Here is a 19,822-nt window from a genome sequence, read left to right as displayed (position 1 = left end):
AATGTTATATACAATCCACTTAAAAGAACCACAAAATCAGTTATGATTACAAAAATAACTTTATATTCATGTTTGATACATAAAAATACATTTATCATTACTAGTTACCAATGATTATAAACAAACGTATAAAATCATTTATGCTTAGAAGTAAAAATAAACATATAACTAAATCTTATGTTCAATACACTGAAAAAATAAAAATAAAAATCAGTTATGATTACAACAAATAACTTCAAACATTAAGTTATATGTTTATTTCTATTTCTAAACATAAATGATTTTTTTTTTAACTGTACCTTCGGAAATAACAACACTTCTACCGCATTCGATATTTTTTTGATTTTTGAATTTATTTTCGAACATAGTTTCTTTTGAAATCCTTATCTGTGAAAATATAAACAAAAACTTACATCAAAAACCACCACAAACAAACATAATAAAAAACATATCAACTCTAAACGAGACAATCATCAAAATCAAGTTAAAACGACAAAAAACCTACTGAGTCAAAAAAAAACACCACTATTAACATAAAACGAGAGTTAACTAATTAATAAAAACATGCATTATCAATAAAAAGAAAAATAACTTGCATTCTAACCTTTCATTTCGATTAAGGAAGATGCAACTTCGTTTATATTTTCTCCTGAAGACATTTACTAATTTTCTCAATAACAGGTACGAAACGAAAACTAGGGCAAAATGAGATAAAGAAAGAAAAGGAGGGTTTCCTGAGAGTTCGAATTGAGACTTCGTTCAAGAAAGAAAAGAAAACAATAGGCGGTTACAGTATCGTAGCCTGCAAAATTCATATCAATCTTTGTAAAATTACAACAATAGCCCCACAATCATAAATTAACGGCGTTAGTTTAATAAGTTACCAACATAATTACAAATATGCGACCACATAACTTTAGAAACAAACATAAGCAAATCAAACGGTTATACACATATCTCACAATCTCTAATTTTTTTTTTTATTCTCAAGGGGACCAACATATATATATATATATATATATATATATATATATATATATATATATATATATATATATATGGTTAAGTTCAAGTAAGAACACTATTTAATGTGAGAACGTGAGAACACTATTTTATGTTACTATTCTACTATGAATTTTGTATATACAACGATATGACATTATTCATCAACAAACATATGAACAATCACATTAATATTAACATTAAAATTTTGTATGTACAACTTTATGACATTATTCATCACCGAATATATGAACAATCATATATTCAACACACTTTAGAATTTACTAAATTACTACATATATATAATTTTTATAGTAGAATAGCCATATAAAATTGAATATATTCATATTATAATTACTACAATACTATACATATTAAATTCATAGTAGAATAGTAACATAAAGTAGTGTTCTCACGTTCTCACATTAAATAGTGTTCTCATTTGAACTTAACCCTATATATATATATATATATATATATATATATATATATATATATATATATAGAGAGAGAGAGAGAGAGAGAGAAGAGATGTAAGTTCAATTAAGAAAATAAAAAAGGTTAAGAATGGGGAAATCATTCTAGCCACTCATTTATTTTTGCCGCAAAAACCTCTGTTGTATTAGCGGAAATAGATAAGGAATACACATGTGTTTCCAACAAAACATATTTTCTTAAACTATGCTAATTATTACCTTAATATATACAAAAACATAGTTTTTTTTTTCATTTTTTAAATTTTTAAGAAGTTATTTTTATCGAAAAATAATTTTAAATATACTAAAATTCATGATTTTTTATTCTCTACAAATAGACATTCATATTGATATACTTTTATGATAATTTTTTTTTTATTTTCAGCTATCGTTATTTATAAATAAAAAAAAATAAATCAGATTTTTACTACAGTACATTCGTTATTCACTTATGAATAAAAATATATAATTAATATTTTTTTTACAGTTTAAGTATCATTTATACTACTTATTCATATATGAATAACAAATTAACTGCAATAAAATTTGATAAATGTTTTATTCATATATAAATATAAAATATGATGACAACTAATACACGTTTTATTCTCATATAAATATAATATATGATGAAAGATAATGTAAAAAAAATATATTTTAAATAAGAAAACTTTATTAAATGTTATATTCATTTATGAACGATACTTAAACTGTAAAAAAAATTAAGCATACATTTTATTCATAAGTGAATAATGAATGTACTATAATAAAAATCTGATATATTTTTATTTATTTATGAATAACGAAAACTGAAACTCTAAAAAAATTATCTTAAAACAGTATCAATATGGATGTCTATTTATAGAGAATAAAATATTATGAATTTTGATATATTAAAATTAATTTTTCGATAAAAATAGTTTTTTAAAAATAATAAAAAAAACAAAAAAAAAATATGGTTTTGTGTATATTAAGATAATGATTAACATACTTTAATGAAACATTTTGGGTTAGAAAACATATGTTTATCCGTTATCCATTTCCGACCGTACGTCTAAGTGTTTTGCGGTAAAATAAATGTGTGGCTGAGAATGGTCCCCTATTCTCAACTTTTTTTTCTATATATTCACTAGGTTAAAACCCATGGAACCCATGGATACTGATTTTAAATAGAATTAAAAAATTAATTATTTAATAAAATAATATATCATTAATTTAGTAAAACTTATGAATTGTAATATTATATTTTTTAATAACTTTGTTATTTGTAAGTATTTAATTACACATATAAATCTTTCTATTCTATAAAAGTCATGAGTTTGTATAATGCAACATATTATCAGTTTTGGAGTTTATTCATATTAAATACATGGATGTTACGATGCACTCGCAACAAGACAAGTGCATGGGTTACAAAATAACAATTAATTGAATGTTTGCAAAAAAATATTAATTTACAATGATAGTAACTTTATAATTTTGTTTTAAAATAAATATATACATCGTTATGAAAAAAAAATAGGTTTTAATAATATATTTGTGGATATTTTTTTTGTATATAATAAGAGATTAATGTTGTAATTTTATGATCATTATATACAAATTAATCATCTTGGTAAGAACTCGATGACACCATGTTTGAACAAAAATTAGTAAAAAAATCAAAAACAAAAATGAAACATATATGATATTTAATTAAAAGTCTAAATGTATAAAAAAAACAACACACGTTCATCTTATATTGTCAACATATGAATCTAAAAATAAAGAAAAATAATACCATTATGTCGGATTTAGATAACTTACCGGCTAGAGTGAATTATCTTCCATTTTACTTGGAACAAATTGACAAACATAATTCCTAAAAATGGGAATCAGTACCAAAGTATTAAATACAAATACTACATACATTATAAATAAAACTATATGTTATAATTGGAAAAGAGAGAGCTAGGGTATGAAAGTTTACATGTAAGTGAGATTACAAATAAAACAAATTGGAGAACACAATTCAAATTAGCACTCGGTTTCAGCATGAAGCATCCATTTTTAGTACATAACTTGATCACTTGAACTTTGAAACCTAATATATTTTGCAAGGAATCTGAAACAACTTTGACACTTTAGTAGCACGAACCATTTACATCAATTATAGCAATATACTTTCAAAGTACATTGTTATTTTAGGGTTATTTTACAAAATATTTTATTTTTCAAAAAAAAATGGTAACTTATTTCTATTTTATTAAAAAAATAGCAAAAGTCAATGGAAATGGCTTTCTGAAACAATTAGATTCCATTGAAAAAGTTATTGAAAGTAAGTCCGTACTTGTAAATTTTGGTAATACTTTAAAAGAAGAATACATATTACTTACTGTTGAATTTTTTGCTAGGTATCTTGCCAATGGTGAACGAATAAAGGAAATTTCTTACATGTTTAGCACAAAATCAATACTTCCGATGATCATGAAAAGACAAAAATATAACTGTACACATTCATCAACGACATTGAAATTCTACATTTCATTCATTAGAATAATATTTTCGAATTCAGATATTTATTGACATATATATTAAGTTAATGAACATGGCAAGTATACGTAGGAAATCGTAGTTGGGATCCCATTGACCTAAGGGAAGCAACGAGCTAAGGGCTAGGACATGGAAAATAAAAGATTTAGAGAGAGACCTTCTACTCAATGTTTTAAAACCCGAGTCGACCCGACCGGTTCAACCGGTTGGACCATGACCCGGGGTAGAAGGTGGGTCAATTAAGAATTGTTTTTTGTAAAAATACGAACCGGATCGAACCAACCGGGTTTCCTCTAGACCCCGGTTCGACCGCTCATGTTGAACCGGTTAAAACCGGATTGACCCTTTCTAATAGAGCTTAGATAGTTGGATACAAGTAGCAAACACCAAAATAATAAGCGGTTAGCAGTTTCTTCAATGTTTAAACTTTATGGACATCAAATTATTAGTTTTTTATGTTTATGCATTATGCAGGAAAGTAAAAATATATAAAAATAGAAAAAAAACCATAAACCGGGTTGACTCGGTAGTTCAACCGGTTGACCTGTAAACCGATCATCACAACTAAAAACTCGGATTTTAAAACATTGTTTCTACTGAAATGGAGTCACCACCGATTTATTAATTTTATATCATAAAAAATTATCTAAATCATTAGTAAATGGTATTATATGATTATATATTATTTTTTGATTATCCATAAAAAAAGGTGTAATTAAACGACACTAGTTGCTTCAAATCAATCATATAACACACAGTTCCAAAATAACATCATCACCAAACTCCTTTTCCTTTTCTTTGTCTACAAAATAATTACAAGGATAGTGGAATGGTAAAACAAAAAACTAAAAATAAAAATCAAAAACAAGCAAACACCCAATAATCATCCGATCTACTTGCTAAACATTACAATCCAATCCAATCAAATCATACCAAACATATTAAAATCCCCACCTTACCTCAATACTATTAGGACTTCAACACAAATACAAGAAAAAACAAAAAAATAGCCATTTCAATAATAATTATATTATGAGTTCATCAACAACCCATCCAAAACCATTTCTTGGCATCTGCATTCTTCACTACAAAAAGCCTTCTCACCCCTGTAACATTATCCCATTACATTAAAGATAAAGTGGTATTTAAGCCAAATTACATAAAAAAAATTGAATCTTACATTTATGTATTATGATATTTTCTAATAAATTGTCAGGTGATTGGTCAAAACAGAAAACAAATATTCCTCATGTGATTTCCTAAATCTTTCTAAAACGACAAAAAAATAAACGAGCTTGTCAATTTTCATAAGTATATCAATAACATCTTATTCATGCAATTAGCCAATTACCCATAGTTTCTTTGTTTGCATCTACTTTTCAAATAACTGTTAAGAGTTTAAGAATCAAAATTGAATATGATAATCACATTCGTAAAGATAAAATAGTTGGCTAATTTTACATTTTCATAATAATTTTTGTACAACTCTTTAATTTAGAGCTTGCTACCTTGAATTTAATTTACTTTTGACAAAACCATAACCATCTAAAGTGCTTTTAAATAGTCAAATCAGCTACCAGTTGGATGATAACATATGCAATAATTCACTTTATCTGAACCTAAAAAGATATATGCAAACTCAACACAAATCTTAAAAAAAAAAAACTGTTTTGTAATTATATAAAATAATTTTACCGGTTTTTTATGCAAGTTTTAATCAATAAAAAATATATTAGACTTTAAAAGTATTAAATACTTGGGAATTGGGACTAACCTGTAAATATAGATATCAGCGTCTTCTTCAAGATTCTTTTTGCAGGTATGACAAAGGCTTAAAAAACTCTCACATGGCGGTTTCGGACCAGGCTTCTTCAAATGGGTCGACCCGATTACCCCACAACAACTCTCCACAACACAATTATCATAAATATGGGTCGTTTTCGGGTTCGGGCCATGAGAAATCACTCGGGTATACTCCTCTGAAAGCTCCATTTCCCTCAAAGAAAGCTGACGGGTAAATCCTCGGGGCGACCCGAACCCCGTCGGCGTTGACGCCGGTGTACCGGAAAACTGAGAACTACGTGTCTTGATCCCGTAATCGCCGGGAGAATCAGGAATCTGAATCTTGAGATTTGATGCGAACAAAACTTTACGATTAATAGTATTGGGTTTAAAAATGGTTTCACTGGGTTGTTCATCAATTAGTGCTAACGCAATACCTTCATGATCGAATTTCTCAGATGGGTTTTTGATTTCCTCGAAGATTTTCATGGGTTTGATTCGATTTTTGTTGTTTTCAAATGGGTTGTTGACAGAATTTTTGTTGGCGTCGAGAATCGAAGTGGGTGATGGTTGTGAGTCTTGCAGGGTTTTAGGGGAGAAGAAGCCATTAAAAAACCGTGGTGAAGGAAGGAAAGAAGAAATGGGTCTTTGATCCGCCATGATCGACTTGTCCAAGATCTCGGAATCAAAATTAAAATTGAAAAAAAGAAAGAAAGATTTCAGTAACTTCCATGGCGATTTCAAGAAAAACAAGAAGTGATACGTATTAAAACCCAAGTGTTTGTGACGAAATTTAGATTGGATTTTTTGTGATTTAATCTACCCATTCGATCAAGAAATTTGGGGGTATGATCAATGAAGTTAGGGAAAAACTTTGTGAGTTTGATCTAAAGGACACTCTTCTTTGGAGACATCGCTATTATGAACATTTTTCGAGATTGAGGGAGAGAAAGATGGTTTTGTTTAGGTGAGAACTGAAATGGTTTTTTGAAGGCTTTTTAAAAAGAGAGCTAAGGAAGAGAGAGAGAGAGAGAGAGAGAGAGAGAGAGAGAGACTTGATATTTAATTAAATTTATATTTGAAGTACAAAATAATCTAAACCGAAGATATCATTGTTTTCAATCGGATTCTTGGAGTTAATAGTGATAAAGTTTTCGGTATGTGCTATCAAAATTCTGGAAGTTCGACTGTTCGAAGATTGAGAATTTGATTTACTCCTAAGATTAAGAATTTGATTTACTCCTAGAGTCCTGGTATGTTAGATGAAAATGATCTATATGATGTAAACTGTAAAGCTTTGTACAATTCAAATAGGAAAATTCATTAAACTAACTATTAAAATGATTTTTTTTAAAAAGAAATAGTGTTTTTTATATTTTGATTAACTAACAACTTGGATACCATATTTTGGAGTATTTATTATCGGTTCGAAACCGGTGATAGTTGGTAGTTGTTTTGTTTGAAATATTTCATCTGCTATATTCTGAATTTAAAAAGCGTATTCCATAGGTTAGTCTGAAATGTAAACAAACATTCGTGAGTAATGTTCTCGACTGTTAATATTAGGATATTATGGGTTCGAGTCCCACGGATGACGCCAAATGATATGACCTGGTCTTCACTCTACGTTCTCCGGGCCAAGCGATTCCGGTGAACCTGCGAGGTCACAATAAGAAAAAAATCGTCAGCCGTCTTCCGGAAGAAGCTCCCGGAAAAATGCTCGGACAGTCAAGTCAGTGGGTATTATTTTGGTTGGAATGGAGAGTAAACTGGAAGAGAATCATTTACTTCTCAAGGCATCGAGGGTAGCATTTTACACTGAACTCCCTTGCTAGTCCGTACGAGACAAGTGCGTCAGGCCCGACAGGATCGGGGACGCTGATTGGTGGATCGTGTTACTGAATTTGTCAGGGCCAATGATTGGTTGCGGCGGTAGTGCTCTGAGCACATGCCTTGTCGCCTGACCGTTATGTTTATCCCGGAGCAAAAGGCAACCCAGGCAGGGTACGCCTTGCTCTTAGGGACGTTAGCGGGCGCTGGATCTCGCTGGTTTAGCTGGTCTAGCATGCTACGCCTTGGGGTGTTTTCTGTCGTGGTCAGGTGCGACTCTTCCGTGCTCGCTGAGGCACATCATCATTTTCTACCGTGGACGGGTGTGACTCTTCCGTGCTCGCTGAGGCACGTCATCATTTTCTATCGTGGCTCGGTGCGACTCTTCTGTGCTTGCTAGGGAACGTCATCAATGGTTAATTTTGAAACAGGATATTTGGACAAAGTAACGATTAAGTACATTACATATCTCTATAGTTAACCAACATTACTTCAAGGTATTATGTTATCCTAGGAAATTGGCCATCATAACATCTAGATAATATCTCTTCCTAGACTAGCGGACGTCATAACTCTTAGGCATAATATCATAGCTTACCATTAGGTATAGTCTCTATGGCTCCATTATCCTAAGGTTTCATGCTTTATATAACAATTGATATTTACAGATATAAATTTATTTTGATAAGCATGTATCCCCCCCCCCCCCCCCCCATATGTAAAACTTTTAAAATAGTGAAAAGTAGCCGTGAAGTCACCCTTGTCGTGTAAGACCGTTGGTGTAGCGTTGAATTGGGCTCAGGACTCCGGGGGACCTCTCCAAAATGTAGCAACTTCGAGCAGAGGGAGAGTAATTCAGTGAGAAAGGTGTGCGGAGTGGGATCTACACTACCTTCTATTTATAGGCACGAAATTTGGGTGTGCGAGACTGTCACACCCCCAAACCAAGGATGGCGGAAATGTCCGGGGGTGGAGGACTTCATGTATAGTATCACAACAACGAGTATAATAGTGCTCAAAGTAAATACAACCATCATAAAAATAATTGAAAAGTTACATCAAAGTATATGTTTACATGATTCAAATCAAATACATTATGATGACAAAATGAACTGTTTGCGATTTATCGTCCCATCCTCAAAACGTTGTTGATTTCCTGTTTCACTGAATTCCTGAGAATACAAGTTGTTTGAAAAAGTGTCAACACAAAGGTTGGTGAGTTCATAAGCTTTTTAGATAAAGAGTTTGGAAATCGTTCTTTGTAATGTGTGGTGTGTTACCAAGAAAAATCCAATATTTTCCTTATAAAAGTTATGTGGTCCGAAATGCCGGGACCGAAAATGAACAAGTATTTGTCATGTAACGACCCAAAATTTCAACACAATTTAAACTTTTCAAAAACAATCCATTTTAATAACGTTATTACAAAAAAGTTTTCAATACATTTATCATCAGAGTATTCCTAGAATCATGTCATAAACATAAACACGAGGAGTGGTACGATCACGCCTTCGCTTTACCACGGTCTCCTGAAGAACCTGAAAAACATTTAAACCACAACTGTAAGCCCGAAAGCTTAGTGAGATACCCCCAATATACCAACCACATATACACCCTTCCAGGCTACGACCTTCAAGTCCAAAACATATTGCCTTCCGACAAATAACATATTGTCTTCCGGTCCATAACGTAAATAGCATACATAACATAACAGAACATAAAACAACCATGCATATCGGGTCTACTGTGTGACTGGTCCGCCGTATCGGCCTTCAGTCCACCTTCCGTGTCTAGTCATGTCCTTTGAGTCTGCAGTGTGGTTGGTCCGCCCGCACCGGGCCTTCAACCCACCTGGTCCACTGTCTGAGTCTACAGTATGACTGGTCCGCCCGCATCGGGCCTTCAGTCGGCCTGGTCCACTCTCCGAGCCTCGGCACGTCTGGTCCGCCCTCGTAGGGCCTACAGCCTATCCGGACCGCTCGCTGGGCCTTTGGAACAACCGGTCCGCCCTGGGTATCTTGGCCTACAGCACAAAGCAGGACCCGCTTCAACCCAAATCCAGTCCAAACAACCATGTGCACATAACATACAATCATATAACAATTCATAGTCTACAAACCGATCAAGCAGATCACGTAACATATCATTACCCTAACCAGGATACCGACCTAACCGGTCACTAACATAGCATCACTCTACATATCGGGAAATCGACCTTTACCAGGTCTCTAGCATATACCATCCTAGCTACCAGGATGCAGACATATCAAAGCAATAGCATAACAACCATATCTGAATCTCAATCCAATAAAGGGCCGGCCTTGGTGCCTTAGACCCTGTCGATATAGTGGGGATAACTCACCTCGCGAATGCCGATACTCTGAACTGAAGAAGCAGACTCTCGAACCACCAACTCACCGCAAATCCCGAACTAACCATCATAACAAAATAAGCATTAAGTCAATCATACTTCCACTTATCGGGCCGAGACCAAAGTCCAAATCTCATACAAAGTCCAACATTGGCCCAATTTACCAATTGGGCCCACTTCACCAAATGGGCCTAGAACCAATGTCCATAACAATAATTGGGCCCAAAATACTCTATCCATAAATTCTCAAACTTGGCCTAATAACCAATTGTCCATCAACGGCCCAAACTCAAAGCCCAAAAATACAAGTCCAACAGGAGGAGTATGTTGGGCGTACCCTCCTTGGTACGCTGGGCGTATAGCAATGAAACGCAAATGAGGATCGGGGCTTTGGCCCGCTACGCGGGGCGTACACAGAGGTTACGCGGGGCATAACTACAATGCTCAATAAGTCCTTTTAACCTCTTAATGGGTTAAGCTCTTCAGCCCAAACTTCAGATCCATAGGCCAAATATGATTATAATTCATAAAGTCTCATACTTTATCACTTGGGATGTCCTTAAGCTCTTAATCCAAGGTCTTAATCCATTAAGACCTATATATCTCACACATGGGACAACTACAGCCCTTGGGACCTCATTTTTCTCACTCAAGACCTCTCCAAAGGTCTGAAAGGACATATAATCTTGACCAAATCGAAATATGCAACAAGGTGAGGACTTTTGGGACAAGAATGGTGACAAAGCTTCAAAATACATAGATCTATACAATATGAAGGTCAAGTAAGAAGCTTTATACCTCAAACAAGCTCCAAAGGATGATATCTCTTCAGATCTACAAGCTCCACACGTTCTTCTTCTTCTTTGACAACTTCTCTTTTCTCCTTCAAGCCTTTCTTTTGCCAAAAAGAGTTTTCCAAGATCAAACACACCCAATAAAGGAGAGAACACGAGATCTAAGGTTTCTCTGAGGTTGAAGATGAGCATAAGGAGGCTAAGGGGTGAACCAACATGTTCCTTATATAGTGGCTGACCCTAAAATAGGGTTTGGGGTTTCTGAGAGTACGTTGGGCGTACCTCCCTGGTACGCTGGGCGTACTCACCCGGCCACCCGCAACTTATCGCTCTCATACGTTGGGCGTACGTCCAGCTTTCGCTGGGCGTACCCAGCCAGACATCAAAAGTAAATGCTTGCATGCATGGGACCATTTCCTCCAATTCCACACGGAGCTATAACAATGATCAACTTCAAAACACCGCAACTCCTCTAATCTAAACCCGCTCCCAATTAACTTATCATTTATACGAGTAGGGATGTTATTCGGGTCGGAACCGAACCGAACCGACCCGAACCCGAATAAACCAAAAACCGAATAAGGGTAATTGTATGAACCGAAAACCGAACCAAATAAGCAATATGGGTTCGGTTCGGTTCGGGTATTATTCGGTTCGGTTCGGTTCCGACCCGAATAACCCAAATAACATGTACAAGATGATTAAGAAGCAAAATAACCCGAATAACCCAAATAACCCAAATTACATTTACAAATAACACATTGAAAGATTGAGTAGTAGATTAAGATACAAATACTTACTTGAGTTTCTTGATTTGGAACCCAATTTTCCATTACTTGAATGGAGTTTGATCACAATAGAAACTAGAAAACGAGGATGAGGAGACGATCAAAGAGTAATGTCGTCGATTTGGTGTACTGTTGATTTGGTGTAATACGCTACCGGATGATCGAATATCGATTTCGTTGATTTTTTATGGTGTATTACGTGGGTATTTTGGGTGACGATCGATAGAACACAAGACTGAATAAGCAATCGTGCAAGGGGAAAAAAATGTGAATTTTCATATTTGGTTCGGTCCTTTTGGACCGAATAAGCCCTTATTCGGGTAACCCGGACCGAATAACCCGAAAACCGAATAAGCCTTATATAGATACCCGAAAACCGAATCGAATTGCTTATTCGGTTCTAATTCGGTTCGGTTTTCGGTTCGGTTCGGGTTTTCGGACCAAATTCTCATCCATACATACGAGAGTGACGAGAAGCCCAATGCTTCTAACACATACGCAGCCGGAAACCTTCTCGGATGAAACTCATTTCTCGTAAAAGGACCAGAATTACCCTTCCTCTTAAATCTCAGGGACTCATAATTAAATACTTAAAGAACGGGGTGTTACAATTCTCCCCCACTTAAATTAGACTTCGTCCTCGAAGCCTGCGACAACTGTACTCCGAAACTATCCCTGCAATGCACCGCCTGGCATTCACCGAACCAGGCTAACCAAGACTCAACCATCGAAATTTGACACCCAACTTTATCTTTCTTGCTGATAGGATGACACAAGCTTCAACCCTAGAGCAACTCCCACGAGTTCTCCACCGCAATCTTATAGCCGCACTAAACTGGCTCTAGTGTCCTCGGGTTAGGAAAACCCCGATACACTGCTGACACTTCTAAACACCCTTCCGGATGCATTTTCACCACATAAACAAATCTATCTGGAATTCCGAAATTCCATCCATGCATTCCTGCCGAGCCTCAGCAACCATCCAACCCGGATGTGCTCCCATACCACTGCCGTAATCTCGCTGCTCAATGACCATAATTGGGCCACTCCCATCATAACCATGTGCTGCTACTTCCACTTCCGTGGATTTACATTCCCTTAGCATGACCACTAACCATGCGACATACATGTCCTGAACCTGCTCGCAAGGACTCTCAAGTCCATGCACCACCTTCACTAATCACAATCAATACCCGGGGCCAGACCTTCTAATGCTAACACATCACAACATACCCAACCCATTTCCTCGAACCGATCCGATAATACCTGCAGAGTCTTCAGCATGACTCGACCACCTCACCAGGTCTTCAGTCAATCTGGACCACTCTCAAAACCTTCAGCCAATCTGGGCCGCCCTCCAGGGCCTTCAGTCTGGCTGGACCATCCCCCGAGCCTTCGGCCTGACTGGTACGCCTACCGGCCTTCAGTCTATCTGGACCGCTCAACTAGCATTCATCATTCCAAGTTATCTCTCCGGGAAATCCTCCCATGCATACTGTTCTAGCCCTCTAGGGGTTCCGAACTCTATCTCCATCATACATACTCGATCCCAGCCTAATCCCAGGCCCTTCACAATCAATGCCATAGGTCTGTATCCCGCCCCGCACGCCTGCTACTCACCCATACCAGCCTGCTCTCGGCTAAAATAAATACCGCCAAATCCCAAGCAGCTAAACAATCTATCAAGCCTATCGATCATCCGGATAATTTCCACTTCTCCCCCACTTAGGGCACTGACTATCAACCACCGGTCGCTATCACTGACTTCCCAAAATAACATTGCACAAAACCCAACACTTACACGCGGACTGATTCCCACTAGCATTAGCAACCTTCGCAAAAACACATTTCCACACTGATCATCCCGCTCGAAAGGAACCCGATCTTCAATTATCCACTCCTCAGACTGCAGATGCTACCCGACATTCAAACCAACGTTGTATCCACTAATACCTTCACAAATGATAACCAGCGAAAACCCGAAACACTAACCCATAACCATACCAAACCCTCAAGGAACAACGGATACCAAAATGAAAAAAACCCATACAACATGACCAACAAAGAATAACACACCACAATAATCACAAGATAACAAGATATCAAGAAAGGAACATAGCCGCAGCTGCATCCGGCACTGCTCTGACCTCCTCTGCTGAAAGCTGAAAAGCACGGCCCTAGGCCCTTGGTTGCTCCGCTCCACCCCGACCTCCACCTGTGATCCTCAAAGTGGTCGGTACTGGAGCCTGCATCGATCCTGCAACAAGTTGTGGGCAGTTGACCCTCAAGTGCCCAACTTGATGACAATGATAAAAAATTCTCAAATCCCGAACCGGCACTGACTGCCGACAATCCCTCGCATAATGCCCCTCCTTTCCGCACTTGCAGCATGCACCACCGGACCGACAAAACTCCGGTGTGACCCCTCCCATACTTTCCACAAACGTGGCTGCCCTGATCTCCCATCCTGGAATCAACAATCTTAGACCGTTTCGTCGCCGGCTGCGACTGCACCGGAGCTTGCCTCAGCTCACGCAACTGCAACTCAATCTCTAACTCACGCCGCCTGGCGGCCTCCTGCAACTCCAACAAGGTCTCGCATCTTTGCGCGGACACAAACTGTCTGATGTCTCTCTTTACCATACTCAGATATCGGGACATCTAAGCCTGCTCCAAAGCGAACTCAGGGCAAAACATCACCCTCTCAGTAAACATCCTGGTGATTTCCATCACCGACTCCGAATCCTACTTCAGCTCAAGGAACTCCTGAGTCAACCTCTCCCTCTCGACTTGTGGAACATAACGAGTGCTGAACATCTCTTTGAACTGATCCCATGAAACCGCAGCCCTCTGCGCATCCGAGTATGACCCCGTGGTCAATCTCCACCAATCCTTTACCCCGAGCCTTAACAGGTTCAGAGCACACCTCACCCTCTAATCAGCAGGGCATGATGTAACATCCGAAAAATACAACCAATTTAAATTTTTCAAAATAACCCGATTTTCATTAAATTGTTTACAAAAAGGTTTTCAATACAAATCATTTAGAGTATTCCCAGAATCACATTGCTACAAAATCATGAGGAGCGGTACGATCGCGCCTTCGCCTTGCCACAGTCTCCTGAAGAACCTGAAAAACATTAAACCACAACTGTAAGCCCGAAAGCTTAGTGAGATACCCCCAAAATACCAACGACGTATACGCCCTTCCAGGCTGCGACCTTCCGGTCCAAAACATATAAACATACATAACATAACAGAACATAGAACAGCCATGCATATCGGGTCTACTGTGTGACTGGTCCGCCTTATCGGGCCTTCAGTCCATCGGATCCATCCTCCAGGTCTAGTCATGTCCTTCGAGTCTACAGTGGGGTTGGTCCGCCCGCATCGGGCCTTCAACCCACCTGGTCCACTCTCTGAGTCTACAGTGTGACTGGTCTGCCCACATCGGGCCTTCAGTCGGCCTGGTCCATTCTCCGAGCCTCGACACGTTTGGTCCGCCCTCGTGGGGCCTACAGTCTATCCGGACCGCTCGCTGGGCCTTCGAAATAACCGGTCCGCCCTGGGTATCTTGGCCTATAGCACAAAGCAGGACCCGCCTCAACCCATCTCCAGTCCAAACAACCATGTGCACAAACATACCATCATATAACAGTCGTAGTCAACAAACCGAGCAAGCAGATCACATAGCATATCATTACCCTAACCAGGTTACCGACCTAACCGGTCACTAGCATAGCATCACTCTATATATCAGGAAACTGACCTTAACAAGGTCTCCTAGCATGTACCATCCTAGCTACCAGGATGCAGACACATCAAACAATAACATAATAACCATATCCGAATCTCAATCCAATAAAGGGCCGGCCTTGGTGCCTTAGACCCTGTTGATATAGTGAGGATAACTCACCTCGAAACTGCTGGCTGAAAGGATAAGATCCCGCTACTCCGAACTCTGACACGAACTCCTCCACTGAACATCAAAACATACAACTTAATAAATACCCTTGGAAGACAACTGGTCAACCCCTGACTGACCCTACCTGCCGAGTCAACCCGATGACTCGCCGAGTCCTTAAGCTCAGAACTTCCCTCAATCAGCGACCCAACTCGCCGAGTCACCCCAAGACTCGTCGAGTCCAACAACTCTGAGTCCACTCGCACCCAACTCACCGAGTCATCCCCTGACTCACCGATTCATCGACTCAACTATAAATATTGGGACTCCTCGACAAGACTCGCCGAGTCCAAGAACAGACTCGTCGAGTCCAAGGCTATCTTCAACCTACTCGCCGAGTTGTTCTTCCAACTCGCCGAGTTCCAGGCCATCTTCAAGCAACTCGTCGAGTCCACCCATGTGACTCGTCGAGTACTACCGGTCTGAATCCATATAGAAGCATCTCAGGCCATGCAATTGATCCAAAACATAGATCCAGCCTCCTACAATCCATCCATCATGTAAAATGGCAAACTTTACGTGAATCTAAAGAGATCTAGGCCTTATTCACCTTAGAACCAAGGTTTGGGATATGATAGCTCCATTAACAACACAAGAACCGGGGCTTTAATGCTCTTAAGATCTTCTCCACTCCAGATCTGAGGTAGCAACCTCAGATCCATCCTCCAAACATCAAGATGCCACACAACCAAGCTCCCCACACAACCCCAAAATGAGAAACTAGGAAAACACAGCCCAAGAACGAAAGTATTACCTCCAAAGGATGCCTCAACAGCAATGAAACTCGAATCCAAGCAAAGCCCTTTGATCCAATCCACTTCTCCTTCAAGATTTCTTCAACCAAAACCTCTCCAAGCTCTAATTTGCTCAACAATGGGGCTCTCCACGAAATTAGGGTTTCTGGGACTCAAGGGGGGAATAGGGGAGGCTGTGGAGGGGCATAATGATCTTTATATAGAGCTCAACCCCGAAAATTAGGGTTTTCTTCACACAGCACCTACTCGCCGAGTCCATCTTTGGACTCGCCGAGTAGGCCACTTGATACGCGACCATAGTCGCGACCTGACTCGTCGATTCTATCCATGGACTCGCTGAGTCACCCTCCGAAACTTACACTTTTAGCCCTTCAACTCTACTCTTGCGATTCCAGGATGTTACACATGAACACGTGAAGAAACACCCCTCCACGTCTGATAACCATCTCATAGCAATGATCGGATCCTGAACTCCATCAAAGGTGGGAGGCTTCGTATTATCGAAGTCCCGATACTGAAAACCTCTACTAGCTCCTCCCCCTGCCGCTGCTACAGCCGCTGTAGCTGCCACGACAGCCGTCTCAGTGAGAGTCGCATAGCGCTCATCAAAATACTCCACCATGGCGGTCTTGATCGACCCAAACAGTTCCAGCAGCTCGGCCCGGAACAATGCAACAACCTCATCATGAAGGATCTCACGAATCCTCGCATCCAACTCGCGCGTACTCATCTAACCGATAACCTCGGGCAGTACTGACCCGTCTGGAACTCCCTCCCCTGCACCCGATCCTGACCCAGATCTACTCCCAGCATGTCTCGAAATCTCCATATTGAAAATAAACCACAAAACCTCAAACACTTCCCACTATCCCGGGAACCAACTCTCAACCCAATCCTAGAGGTCATGGTTTCCCTGATACGCGTATGGGTCATGTGCTTTCAGTAGTACGGGCCCATACTACCTTCCACACTTACCCATATTTGTATGAAGTACTACCACAACACCCTAGTGACAAATATACATAGCGAGCGCTCGATCCTCACTCTTAGAGGAACACTGGAAATCTCATACAGAGGGAAACCCTAGGCTAGCAGGCATCATAAAACATGTAACATTATCATGAAATCATGAAGATCCCTAGCCTAGTACTAGCATGCTGTTCTATCAAAGCTCGAAAACACTTATCATGTATGGTATTTTGGGGTTACTTACTGGCTTCGGCTGATCGTACCTCCGCGTCCTCTTTTTACTTAATTTGAAAACGATTTGAAATTCTCTTTTTGAAAACTCTCCTTGATTTGAGACTGGATTCACACAAATGTTCCTCCAATTCACTCAAACCAAGGCTCTGATACCAACTTGTAACGACCAAAAATTTCAACACAATTTAAACTTTTCAAAAACAATCCATTTTAATAACGTTATTACAAAAAGGTTTTCAATACATTTATCATCAGAGTATTCCCAGAATCATGTCATAAACATAAACACGAGGAGCGGTACGATCATGCCTTTGCTTTGCCACGGTCTCCTGAAGAACCTGAAAAACATTTAAACAACAACTGTAATCCCGAAAGCTTAGTGAGATACCCCCAATATACCAACCACATATATGCCCTTCCAGGCTACGACCTTCCGGTCCAAAACATATTGCCTTCCGGCCCATAACATATTGCCTTCCGGCCCATAACATAAATAGCATGCATAACATAACAGAACATAGAACAGCCATGCATATCGGGTCTACTGTGTGACTGGTCCGCCGTATCGGCCTTTAGTCCACCCTCCGTGTCTAGTCATGTCCTTCGAGTCTGCAGTGTGGTTGGTCCGCCCGCACCGGGCCTTCAACCCACCTGGTCGACTGTCTGAGTCTACAGTATGACTGGTCCGCCCGCATCGGGCCTTCAGTCGGCCTGGTCCACTCTCCGAGCCTCGACACGTCTGGTCACCCTCGTGGGGCCTACAGCCTATCCGGACCGCTCGCTGGGCCTTCAGAACAACCGGTCCGTCCTGGGTATCTTGGCCTACAGCACAAAGCAGGACCCTCCTCAACCCAACTCTAGTCCAAACAACCATGTGCACATAACATACAATCATATAACAGTTCATAGTCCACAAACCAATCAAGCAGATCACGTAACATATCATTACCCTAACCAGGATACCGACCTAATCGGTCACTAGCATAACATCACTCCACATATCGGGAAATCGACCTTAACCAGGTCTCTAGCATATACCATCCTAGCTACCAGGATGCAGACATATCAAAGCAATAGCATAACAACCATATCCGAATCTCAATCCAATAAAGGGCCGACCTTGGTGCCTTAGACCCTGTCGATATAGTGAGGATAACTCACCTCGCGAATGTCGATACTCTGAACTGAAGAAGCAGACTCTCGAACCACCAACTCACCGCAAATTCCGAACTAACCATCATAACAAAATAAGCATTAGGTCAATCATACTTCCACTTATCGGGCCAAGACCAAAGTCCAAATCTCATACAAAGTCCAACATTGGCCCAATTTACCAAATTGGGCCCACTTCACCAAATGGGCCTAGAACCAATGTCCATAACAATAATTGGGCCCAAAATACTCTATCCATAAATTCCCAGACTTGGCCCAATAACCAATTGTCCATCAACGGCCCAAACTCAAAGCCCAAAAATACAAGTCCAACAGGAGGAGTACGCTGGGCGTACCCTCCTTGGTACGCTGGTCGTATAGCAATGAAACGCAAATGAGGATCGAGGCTTTGGCCCGCTACGCGGGGCATACACAGAGGTTACACGGAGTGTAACTACAATGCTCAATAAGTCCTTTTAACCTCTTAATGGCTTAAGCTCTTAAGCCCAAACTTCAGATCCATAGGCCAAATATGATTATAATTCATAAAGTCTCAGACTTTATCACTTGGGACGTCCTTAAGCTCTTAATCCAAGGTCTTAATCCATTAAGACCTATATATCTCACACATGGGACAACTACAGCCCTTGGGACCTCATTTTTCTCACTCAAGACCTCTCCAAAGGTCTGAAAGGACAGATAATCTTGACCAAATCAAAATATGCAACAAGGTGAGGACTTTTGGGACAATAATGGTGACAAAGCTTCAAAATACATAGATCTATACAATATGACGGTCAAGCAACAAGCTTTATACCTCAAACAAGCTCCAAAGGATGGTATCTCTTCAGATCTACAAGCTCCACACATTCTTCTTCTTCTTTGACAACTTCTCTTTTCTCCTTCAAGCCTTTCTTTTGCCAAAAAGAGTTTTCCAAGATCAAACACACCCAATAAAGGAGAGAACACGAGATCTAGGGTTTCTCTAAGGTTGAAGATGAGCATAAGGAGGCTAAGGGGTGAACCAACATGTTCCTTATATAGTGGCTGACCCTAAAATAGGGTTTGGGGTTTATGAGAGTACATTGGGCGTACCTCCTTGGTACGCTAGGCGTACTCACCCGGCCACCCGCAACTTATCGCTCCTATACGTTGGGCGTACGTCCAGCTTTC

At 39.3% G+C, this 19,822-nt stretch overlaps 1 protein-coding gene across 1 annotated transcript; it reads right to left on the bottom strand.

The window, feature by feature from the left end:
* Positions 1-4,784: 4,784 nt before the first annotated feature.
* Positions 4,785-6,807, bottom strand: LOC145048639 (FCS-Like Zinc finger 8-like). The gene is made up of 2 exons (XM_078997188.1): positions 5,785-6,807; positions 4,785-5,116 (listed from the first exon to the last, which is right to left on the bottom strand). Exons 1-2 carry the CDS (start codon positions 6,450-6,452, stop codon positions 5,041-5,043), a joined length of 744 nt encoding a protein of 247 aa, XP_078853314.1. The 5' UTR covers positions 6,453-6,807; the 3' UTR covers positions 4,785-5,040.
* Between the last annotated feature and the right edge of the window lie 13,015 nt (positions 6,808-19,822).

Source organism: Lactuca saligna, chromosome 5 (genome assembly GCF_052625555.1).
Source record: "Lactuca saligna cultivar CGN05327 chromosome 5, ASM5262555v1, whole genome shotgun sequence".
In the NCBI taxonomy this organism is placed as follows: Eukaryota; Viridiplantae; Streptophyta; class Magnoliopsida; order Asterales; family Asteraceae; genus Lactuca; species Lactuca saligna.
This window is presented reverse-complemented; position numbering and strand designations above follow the sequence as displayed.

Coding starts and splice junctions, on each gene's coding strand:
- LOC145048639 (XM_078997188.1), bottom strand. CDS start 6,452: ATGGCGGATCAAAGACCCATTTCTTCTTTCCTTCCTTCACCACGGTTT. Junction 5,117..5,784: donor GCTGATATCTATATTTACAG/GTTAGTCCCAAT, acceptor ATAATGTTACAG/GGGTGAGAAGGCTTTTTGTA.